Consider the following 11,931-nt stretch of genomic DNA (forward strand, 5'->3'; position numbering starts at 1 on the left):
AATGGAAAGCTTGGGTGATGTACATCACCCCTGTGCCATCTATTTTCACTCTAGACATCCATGGTAAAAGAAATCAGAGGTTGAAAATTATGATGTTCAACTGAAACTTAATGGAATTTCAAAATTCAAAGCATCAATCAATTGCCTCTGATGAGAGGACTTCAGCCAACCCAATAAATGCAAGAAACAAACTATAAACAAAGAGATTCGAAGAAGGAAAGTTTGAGCATCCACCTCTGAAATATGGATCTGAAAGGCACGAATTCTCTTAGCTATTGCTTGCAGTATGATCTCAGGATGAAGATGAAGCAAGGTCAAGGAACTATGAGTCTAAAAATCAACCAATGAAGTTGAAACTCAGATCTGAAAATTTGAAAAGAAAGAGAGAGTTCCTTTAAGTGAGGCTATGGAGGGATTCTTGCAGCATAACAGACACCTTCAGGTTGCTCAATTGTGAAGCCTAGCACTCCTATATATAGTAATTAGCAAGGCAAATGCATGAACAAAGTGTGTGCATGGATGAAGAGGGCCTCCATGCATGGGCCTGTACAGGCGCATGGAGGGCCCAATTCTCATTGCAAATGAATGCTGATACCATATTTGAGTGAAGTGGACGTGCAGAAATGATGTCATGAGCTTGTGCGACGTGTTTTCAACTTGTTTCCAAAAATGCACTAAAACTTTCTCCTATTCGAAAATGATATTTCCAAAAATAAAACATGGCGTTATGGGTAATGGTTGGAAAGCTCTTGACATGAGGATCAATTGTTATGTTGAACAAAATTTCATTTGGTATTGGGAAATTGATGAAAATTGATTATGAAGTGCAAGGTGCAAAATATGTGTATGTGAAAATTTCCAAAAATGATCAACTTCAAGCCCTTCTGTTTCATTGATGCAGGCTCCAAATGACAAAGCCTTCAACATAAAAGTTGTAGATATTTTCAAGACAATCAATTTGGACTTAAAGTTTTCATCATTTGGATTTTTGATGAGAAAGTTATGGGCACTTGAAGTTGGACTTTTTCACATTTCAATGCTTTTGGTCCAAAGTGACCTATAATGTTTTGCATTATCACATGTATTTTTATTTTTGGATTATGAAAATTTTCTCAACATAAAAAATGAAGTAGACATATTAAACTTTCCAATTCATTTTATCCCACCTCAAAATCATGAAAAATGAATGAGTTATGTTCTTGGGACGTTGACCTAAAATTAGGGTTTCAGTCAAAATGACCTATAATGTTTTGAAATGGATGATGACTTTAAAAGCTTTAAATCAATTTTTAATGAACATGAAAGTTGTTCATATGGTTCTTAATAACATGTTTTATCTTGGGGCCATCTCCATTTGACAAACACATTAAAAGTTAGGTCTCAATGTACTTCAAAATAGTCAGATGAATTCACTGATCAACTTCTCAAGTCCACACCTCAAATCTTGATGAATTGATGATTGAGGACACTCAAATAAGCTAAAATATGCATGAAATGATGAATGAAATAACTTCCCTTGATTGTATTTGATCATGGGTTGAGGTTGTTTCATGAGCAAGGCATAGTTAATGCACAAATGAATTAGGGTTTCCTTGGGAAACAATCCTCAAGCCCTTTGGGTTGCTTTGATCAAAATGATGAATTGAGATACTTGGGAGGAATATTTGATGTATGAGAGCTTTGTGAATCATTGTCATGCTTGCTTTCATCTTCACCTGGCCATATCAATGAGCATAGGGTCTCTAGGAGCCTTGGATCTTGTGATTGCTCAAGCTACAAAACAAAAGATGTCAGTGACATATTTTTGTACTTTTGGTTAGTAAAAAAAGTAAGAAAATCAATAATATTAAATTCAAGCATGCTTGGTGATCTCAAACCAACTCACAAGAGTCCCACCCTAGGGTTAGGAGCCAAGATGCTATGATCCTTGAGGCAAATGCAAATGCAATGTTATGATGCCATGAGGGATCTTAGGATCAAAATTGGGGTCTTACACCAGCATCAAACTGTCTTTTGACCTCTTCTCGAATCTTTAAAGCCATGTCTAGTCTTGTTCTTTGGAGTTTCTGTTTTACTGGTGGACAATCTAGTAGGAGTGGCAATTTGTGAAGAATAATGTCTGTGTTTGAACTAGGCATATCTTGATACAACCATGCAAACACATCCACATATTCTTGTATAAGCTTGAATAATCTTTCTTTGACGTCTGCCCCAAGTGTTGTACCAATCTTGACCTCTTTCTTTATTTCCCCGGTGCCAAGGTTGATTGTCTCTACCTGCTCTTGATGTGGTTGGAGATATGTGTACTCGTACTCAACCAATCTTGTCAGTTAATAAGGAACATCACAATCTTCCTTACCCTCTTCTTCATCTTGGTAGATGGGTGAATCAAAGTTAGGAGTGAAAGTAGAGTCATTGGATTCAACAAAGTTCTCTTTTATTCTGCATGTTTGAATGATTTACTTTTATTAAAAGTAAAAAAAACAAAGGAATGCAAGAGGAAAATGCTTTTTATTTTAATGGTTTTGAAATATTTCCATTTTCCTTTAAAAGCGAAATAGAAAGAGCAGTAAATGAACAAATAGGAATTTAACAAAAGACCTTCATTGATATAATCTTGAAAATGCAAAGGTGGCCCTACAAAACAGTCCAATAGATTTGGGCATAACTACGAAATTTTGAAAACAACAAAGAAAAACAACAAAGAAAAACAACAAATTATTTTGACAAAGGAAACATCTTTGGGATTTCAATCGCCTTCTAATTGTTCAAAGCCACATCACACTGGTACACCAGGTTGTTCAAATATTCATCTTCAAGATCTTCATCAATAACATTGACTTGATATTCAGCACTGACAAACACTTCTTAGATAGTCTTTGGACGTCCTTTGATGGAGGTTGATGCTCCCTTCTTGGCATTAGTTGGTTTGTAACCCAACCCATAACAGTCCAACTTTATTTTGACGTTAGTAACATCTCCTCAACCTTGAGAACGTCCTTCCTCAATGGCTGATCTTGCTTTCTTCCATGATGCAAAAGATGGAATACCCTTCCCCTTTGGTTCTTCGACTTCCATAAGCACAAGGTTGGCTATTTCAAGAGCTTGGAAAGAAGTTTCCAAAGCGTCCTCATCAGCCTCAATGTAACTGAACGAAGAGAGGTGGCTTACCATAATATCTTTCTCACCGGATAAAATCGCCAACTTATCATCAATAACAAATTTAATTTTTTGGTGCAAGGTGGAAGTCACTTCCCCAGTGGCATGAATCCACGACCTTCCAATCAAAAATCTATAATTTGGATTGATGTCCATAACCTGAAAAGTAATTTCAAACACATGTGGACCAATTAAGATTGGCAGCTCCACTTCCCTTATGACGGTCCTCCTCGATCCATCAAATGCCTTGACAATTAATGCATTTGACCTTATCTCAGCCCCTTGATATGCCAACTTAGCGATCGTCCTCTTAGTTAAAACATTCAGAGAGGAGCCAGTGTCCATAAAGACTCTTGCTAGGGTATCTTCTTGGCATTTCACAGATATGTGCAAAGCACGGTTATGATTTTGGCCATCCTTCGGAAAATCTTCTCTACTAAAGCTGAGATTGTTGCATGCTGTAATATTGGCAATGATCCCATCAAATTGATTAATAGTAATTTCGTGAGTGACATGAGCATGAGCTAACAATTTCTACAAGGCACTCCTATGAGCTGGAGAACTCATAAGAAGAGATAAAATGTATATCTTTGAAGGAGTTTGATGCAGCTGATCAATAATATTGTAATCACTCTTCTTGATAATCCTCAGAAATTCAGTGTCTTCATCAGTTGGGATCACCCCTTTACCTTTGTCGGTAACAGTGGTGGTGGTTTCTTTCGGTGGAATTGGCGGAGCCAAGTTGAACTGAGGGGTATAAATGCGACCATTGCGGGTCATTCTGCTTCCCCCTTCTATATCAGTGCTTGCAAGTTGTGTGATAGAAACTTGGGTGAAAATAGAAAGGTTGCTTTTAGAGAGATTTTATTTATAAAAAAAAAAAACAAATTTATGGACAAGATGGCTGACATTAATGGTTTTGAGTAAGGAGAAATTAAATTTCTCCATCATGTTGTTGCCTTATACTTCCGACACAGGTAATAAACATGAGGATTCATGGCCGAATCTAGCTATGGAGGAGATTTAAGGTTTCACCTATAGTCAAAACGATCATTTTTTACCAGAAGACAAATTAACCATTTGAGGAGAATTTCCCATCGAAGGAGATTGGGAAGCTGTTCGAGAGGCCTGTAAAAGACCCCAGTCAAGGTAATAGACTTAGTGAAATTTTGGGTTTTTAGTTGACGTGGCTACTATGTTTTTATCAAAGAGAGTTGGATAAGATCATACAGTTATTTAAGAACATGTGGAAACTTGTCAAAGACGAAATATGGATGAAGACTAAGAAGTGTCAAGTTTTGCTAAGTCGACTGTTGTAGACGCTTATCTTAGGACTCATATATAAGCAGTGTTCGTGTCTAGTTTTAGGTGTCCGCAACTTTACATATTACACACCTAAAGTATCCAACTGCGAAAGTGAGAAATGAACTTTTAATGTATGTATTTGAATTCCATTTATAAATTTAATTCTTTACTTTAACTTTTTCTTTTTATCCATATTTTACTGCATTTTCTTTATTGTTCAATGTTCTTGACGTTTATTGTCAAAGTCTTTCGAAACATACAACTTTTGCAAAAATCTGTCCCGGAAAATAAAAATAAGTCTGGAAGATGGTCAAGAACTAAACCAAGAGAAAAATGAAAATCAAGTGATATAAGAAGAATTAGTTCAGGATCAAACCCCAGATACTCCACAGAAAATCCATATCTTCCTAAGGAATGAAGACTAACAAAAGATCATTCAATATTGAATGTTATTCGAGACATATCGAAAGGAGTCACCACTATACGAATACTAAACAAGGTATGTAGTTATGTGGATTTTGTTTTACAAATTGAGCCAAAGGGAATCAACAAAGCCATAATCGACAAACATTGGTCCGTTGCTATGCAAGAAGAGTTAAATCAATTTGAACAAAGCAACATTTATGAACTCGTTCCCAAAGCTACAACTGATCTAGTTATTGGAACCCGATGGGTCTTTTGCAACAAGTTGGATGAAGATGTCAATGTTTTAAGAAATAAATCCATACTTGTTATGAAAGGATACAATCAACAAGAGGGAATAGATTTAAATGAAACCTATGCTCTTATAGCTAGATTAGAAGCCATAAGGATGCTATTAGCATTCACATTCATTTAACCTTTTTCTTTTTTACCATTTCTGCAATCAAATCGCGTGAAACCCTAGCCTTATAATCCATGGCATCCAAACCCACAACCTGTTCTTTTTCCACCACATCAACCATATTCAAATCGGGAACATTAGTTGAAATCAACAACGATGTAGACGGATATTATGGTTCATGATTCACCAGAAAGATTGTCCATTGTCTCTATGGTGATAAGTCTATTATGGAGTATGAAAAAATAATGGAGGATGAGGAGGGAACAAAGGACCTCCAAGAAACTGCTAAGCTTTCCCAGCTCCGTCCAATTCCTCCTAATGAGATCATCTAGGACTTCCAAGTTGGTGATGAAGTTGATGTTTATGACAACAACAAATGGTGGGAAGGTCACATCTCCGAATCATTTGGGGGCGGTATGTGGGCAGTGTATTTCAAAGATTGGTCGGAGCAACAAGCGTACTCCGACGAAGAACTGAGGTGGCACCATAAGTGGGTCAATGGAAGTTGGATCACACCATTTCCACAACATGTGTGCAATGACAAAGATGGTTTCAAGGTAGGATTTAGTTTGTCGTGCAGTACGGAAATCTTCTTGATGACGATGATTATAAGCATTTGAAAGAGGAAGTCAGTCTGTTTCAGATTAGGTTAGGCCTACTGATGTTGTTGACGAGTTTAAGGTTCTTGATGAAGTGGATGCATACTACAGAGATGGTTGATGGGTTGGGGTTGTTTCTAAAGTTCTCAAAGACTCCAAATATATTGTTTATTTCATCAACTCTAATGAAAAGTAGTAGTTTAGAACTCCAAATTCAAAGGTTTGGCTAACAAGAACTGAGTCTAATAATAGTCTGGAATTTTCTCCAGCATTTAAAACTTCAAAGATGAAAAAATTAATATGAAAAGCTTGAGGTTAGGACCATCAAATCAAAATATAGTATTGCATGATGAAAAAGGAGCCTACAAATTACAAACCAAATCACAATTTAAAACATTGCTCGTTAACATGTCAAAGGAATTATTGTAAATAACAAACACACATATCTCAACCTACAACACCTTTCTCTGAAGAGAAGCCAATTTAAAGCCAACAATAAAAAATGCAGATCATAACAAAAATATTGATAATCCAGATTTTAGAAATCTAGATCATAAAAGCAAGTGACAAAACAAGCAAATAATCACTGACTTGAATTTCAATAATAATCATATAAACATGTTACTATTGTAAATTATTTTCTTAAAAAACAACCAATTTAAAAACATGGATACAATTTAACATGATTCCATGACAAGATTATTCATGTCAATCCTCACTTGGCAACAAATTATTTTTGACAATATACTGCTATGCAAACATTGTAATCATACCTTAGAAGCCATTACCCATTTATGATAAATCCAGTCCTGATGTACCCTCAACTCGATATATTGAAAATCCATTTCTTCACTGAAGTTCCTGAAATAAAAAATATATTTGGAGTCTCTAAAAACTTTAGAAACAATCCCAACCCACCGGTCGTCTTTATACTATGCATCTACTTCATCAAGAATTTTAAACTGATCAACATCAGTTTTTGGTGGACAAAGCCTAATATGAATCATACTGATTTCCTCTTTTAATAGCTTTAAATCATCATCATTAAGAACATTTTCAAACGCGACCACGACTTCCATCCCGCCTTAGGCTCAACCAGGGTTGCATAAAACCAAGCCTCATTGAAACCATCTCCCCCATTCCACACCTCAACAAATGTCCATGGTTTAAACTTGAAATCACCCTTGTCTCCACTCACAGTTTTAGGAGCCTTTATTCGCTCCGATTCTTTTATTTCACTATCATCATCCTATAACATTAATAATTAATAAACAATATCATCATCACTCATATTAATTAGTTAACATCGTAACACATTCAATAAAAATCAAACCTTGTTATCAATCCGGAAAAAAATGAATATAAAACACACCTATTGTGGAAATGGTGGGATCCAACTTCCATTGACTCACTTATGGCGCCACCTTAGTTCTTCGTCGGAGTATGCTAGCTGCTCCCACGAGCCTTTGAAATATACAACCTATATATCCTTCCCTAATGATCCGGAGATGCTACCGTCCCACCATCTGTCATTGTGATAAGCATCAACTTCATCACCAAGTTGGGGGTCGTGGATGATCTTCTTCGGGGAATTGCCCGAAGCCGGAAAGGCTTAGCAGTTTCTTAGAGCCCTTTTGTTCCCTCCTCATCCAATGTCAAATTTAATAACATGGCACATTCGATAACTCTTTACCGCATTTTTGTATAACATAATTTAATGTTGGATTGAAAGTTATTATCATATAGATTATCTCTATAAAATTTAACATCTATTGAAAATAATTTGATATGTTAAAGAGATGATCAAAATTAACAGTTTTGTAATAGGTTAATTTTTTTTTGCATTTCGTTAATATATCAAATAATTTTTTATTCATGTTAAATTTTATAGAGATGATTTATATGATGATATTTTCAATCCAATGGTAAATTTTATTATACGAATGTGTGGTGAAGAGTTATTGGATGTGTTATGTAATTAAGTTTGACACATTTCTAAGCAACAATATTCAAGAAATTCAAGAACTCCTGTCTCATACACCATACCTAATCTACCAACTTTCATCCAACTACAATCCATAATGTATTATGAAATTTATATTAAAAGCTTATAAAACCATTTAACAATACAACAATATAACAACACAACATCAAAAAAATAATACTCTCAATACAACAACTTACTACATTAATTTTTAACAAAATCGAAAAATAATATATACCATAATACAACAATACAAGACCAACATTGTCAACATGTTAACCTCTCAATACGACAACACAATTAGAATGAAAACAACTACAACAATAAGATATATCATTTTCAACAATACAAAAACAATCTCAATCTGACTCAATAACAATAAAATATAACATTAAACAACAACAAAAAACCTAAAAACTATCTCAACAAATAGTTAAAACCTAAAACTCAAGATGAATGATGATGAAATAAATAACGTACTGCAATTGTGAAGAAGAGGAAGAGGCCAATAAATGATTTTCGTGTACACTTCTTGAAGTTTCGTCTTTTCACTCCTTGATTTGAACCTGAAATGATAGAGTTTACTCGGTTTCTTATATCGCCTTCTTCCGTTCTTTCGCTAGGTCACTTGTATTATGAAGAAAAATAAACTAAAGCATGTTATGTACTAATTTCAGTAAAAAAAATTTCATCACGGTTGACAAAAACATCCGTAGTGATATATTATACATATTACCATGATTCTCACGAGGAAGATGATCATGAGTTAACAAAGCTATCTTATAAATATTTGTTTAAATTAAGTGTTGTATTAATTGAAGAAAATGATAAGATTAAAAATCATAACTCAGACCTTAAAGACTATAATGAATTTATGGTAGAAAACAATAAAACCCTTAAGTTCAAAATAACTAATATTAGAAATTTGAATGGAACATGTGAAACTTGTGTCTCAATGAAAAAGAAAGTGAATTAGGATTTAAATGCGATAAAACACATAGTAAAAATATATATTTACTAAGTAGAAAAAAACTTAAGTAAATTTATTAAGGAAAAAAGTTGACTTGATCTTATAAACTAAAAGGCGTTCCTCAAATAAAAGTGAATTAGAGTTTAAATACGATAGAGCATATAGTAAAAAGATAAACAAGAAGAAAAAGAATCAACCTGCTTGTGTGCCATTTGTATTTTTTTCTAATTTAAAATGATTAAACATTTATAATATAAAAAGTGTTCTATTTTTCTTATTAATATATTTTCATTTATTAAACTTGACTCAATTTAATTTTTTATTACATTTAATAAAATATGTTTTATTAAACATGAGCATATAGGACATTAGATTAAAAAAAGACTACATACATATGTTGGCAACGATTGATTTGAAAATGAAATTATCCCAACATATATTACTCCTTTTAATTACCGCCAAACGCATTAATCATTTATATGATAAAGTAATAGAAAACAACTATAAAAACACTATTCTCATTCTCATTCACATTCATTTAACCTTTTTCTTTTTTACCATTTCTGCGATCATATCGCGTGAAACCCTAGCCCTATAATCCATGGCATCCAAACCCACAACCTGTTCTTTTTCCGCCACATCAACCATCCTCAGACCGAGAACATTAGTTGAAACCAGTAAAGATGTAGACAGATACTATGGTTCATGGTTCACCGGAAAGATTGTCCATTGTCTCCGTGGTGACAAGTTTGTTATGGAGTATGACAAAATAATGCAGGATAAGGAGGGAACAAAGGACCCCCAAGAAACTGCTAAGCTTTCCCAGCTCCGTCCAATTCCTCCTAATGAGATCATCCAGGACTTCCAAGTTGGTGACAAAGTTGATGTTTATGACAACAACGAATGGTGTAAAGGTCGCATCTCCGAATCATTTTGGGGCGGTATGTGGGCAGTGTATTTCAAAGATTGGTCGGAGCAGCAAGCATACTCAGACAAAGAATTGAGGCGGCACCATAAGTGGGTCAATGGAAGTTGGATGACACCATTTCCACAACAGGTGTGCAATGACGAAGATGGTTTCAAGGTAGGATAGAAGTTCGTCATGCAGTACGAAAATCTTCTTGATGAAGATGATTATAAGCATTTGAAAGAGGAAATCAGTCTATTTCAGATTAGGCTAGGCCTACTGATGTTGTTGATGAGTTTAAGATTCTTGATAAAATGGGTGCATACTACAAAGACGGTTGGTGGGTTGGGGTTGTTTCTAAAGTTCTCGGAGACTCCAAATATATTATTTATTTCATCAACTCTAATGAAGAGTAGTAGTTTAGAACAACAAATTCAAAGGTTTGGCCAACAAGAACTGGGTCTAATGATAGTCTGGATTTTTCTCCAGCATTCAAAACTTCAAAGCTGAAAAAATTAAAACGAAAAGCTTGAGGTTAGGACCGTCAAATCAAAATATAGTATTGCATGCTGAAAAAGCAGTCTACAAATTACAAACCAAATCACAATTTAAAATATTGTTCGTTAACATGTCAAAAGAATGGCTGTAAATAACAAATATACATATCTCAACCTACAACACCTTTCTCCGAAGAGAAGCCAATTTAAAGCCAACAATAAAAAATGCCGATCATAACAAAAACAATGATAATCCAGATTTTAGAAATCTAGATCATAAAAGCAAGTGACAAAACAAGAAAATAATCACTGACTTGAATTTCAATAATAATCGTATAAACGTGTTACTATTGTAAATTATTTTCTTAAAAAACAATCATTTTAAAAATATGGATGCAATTTAACACGATTCCATGACAAGATTATTCATGTTAATCCTCACTAGGAAACAAATTAGTTTTGACAATATACTGCTATGCAAACATTGTAATCATACCTTAGAAGCCATTACCCATTTATGATCAATCCAGTCCTGATGTACCCTTAACTCGGTATGTTGAAACTCCATTTCTTCACTGAAGTTCCTGAAATAAAAAATATATTTGGATTCTCTGAGAACTTTAGAAACAATCCCAATCCACCAATCGTCTTTATACTATGCATCTACTTCATCAAGAAATTTAAACTGATCAACATCATCAGTTTTTGGTGGACAAAGCCTAATCTAAATCATACTGATTTTCTCTTTAAATAGCTTTAAATCATCATCATCAAGAATATTTTCATACTTGACCACGACTTCCATCCTGCCTTAGGCTCAACCAGGGTTGCACAAAACCAAACCTCATTGAAACCATCTCCCCCATTCCACACCTCAACCAATGTCCCTGGTTTAAACTTGAAATCACCCTTGTCTCCACTCACAGTTTCAGGAGCCTTTATCTGCTCCGATTCTTTTATTTCACTATCATTATCCTATAATATTAATACTTAACAAACAATATCATCATCACTCATAGTATTTAGTTAACTTCGTAACACATGCAATAAAAATCAAACCTTGTTATCAATCCGGAAAAAAATGAAAATAAAACACTCCTATTATGGAAATGGTGGGATCCAACTTCCATTGACCCACTTATGGTGCCACTTAGTTCTTCGTCGGAGTATGCTAGATGCTCCCACGAGCCTTTGAAATACACAACATGTATATCATTCCCTAATGATCCGAAGATGCGACCGTCCCACCATCCATCATTGTGATAAGCGTCAGCTTCATCACCAAGTTGGAGGTCGTGGATGATCTTCTTCGGGGAATTGGCCGAAGCTGGAAAAGCTTAGCAGTTTCTTAGAGCCCCTTTGTTCCCTCCTCATCCACCATTATTTTGCCATACCCCAAAAAAAATTGTCACTGCAAAGACAACTGACAAGGTTTTTCGTGAACCTAAACCACGAAATCCGTCTGCATCATTGTTGATTTCAACTAAGGTTTCGGGTCTGAAGATAGTTAATGCGGCGGAGGAAGAACGAGTTGTGGGTTTTGATACTATAGATTATAAGGTTAGGGTTTCACAAACTGTGATTGCATAAATGGTAAAAGAGAAAGTGGTGAAGTGAATGTGAATGAAAATGAGAATGAGAGAAGGGTCTTTTAGAATTCTTTTCTATTACTTTATCGAATAAATTA

At 34.7% G+C, this 11,931-nt stretch overlaps 1 protein-coding gene across 1 annotated transcript; it reads left to right on the top strand.

Annotated features, from left to right (window-relative positions):
• Positions 1–9,441: 9,441 nt before the first annotated feature.
• LOC127095503 (protein AGENET DOMAIN (AGD)-CONTAINING P1-like) lies at positions 9,442–10,163 on the top strand. Its single transcript, XM_051034182.1, has 2 exons — positions 9,442–9,924; positions 10,017–10,163. The coding sequence occupies exons 1-2, from the start codon at positions 9,442–9,444 to the stop codon at positions 10,161–10,163; spliced, it is 630 nt and encodes a 209-aa protein (XP_050890139.1).
• Positions 10,164–11,931: the final 1,768 nt, after the last annotated feature.

Source organism: Lathyrus oleraceus, chromosome 6, assembly GCF_024323335.1.
Source record: "Lathyrus oleraceus cultivar Zhongwan6 chromosome 6, CAAS_Psat_ZW6_1.0, whole genome shotgun sequence".
NCBI lineage: Eukaryota > Viridiplantae > Streptophyta > Magnoliopsida > Fabales > Fabaceae > Lathyrus > Lathyrus oleraceus.

Bases quoted from the DNA above. Each gene is read 5' to 3' on its own strand.
- LOC127095503 (XM_051034182.1), top strand. From the start codon at position 9,442: ATGGCATCCAAACCCACAACCTGTTCTTTTTCCGCCACATCAACCATC. The intron at 9,925-10,016 runs GTAGGATAGAAG...ATTTCAGATTAG, and splicing joins ATGACGAAGATGGTTTCAAG to GCTAGGCCTACTGATGTTGT.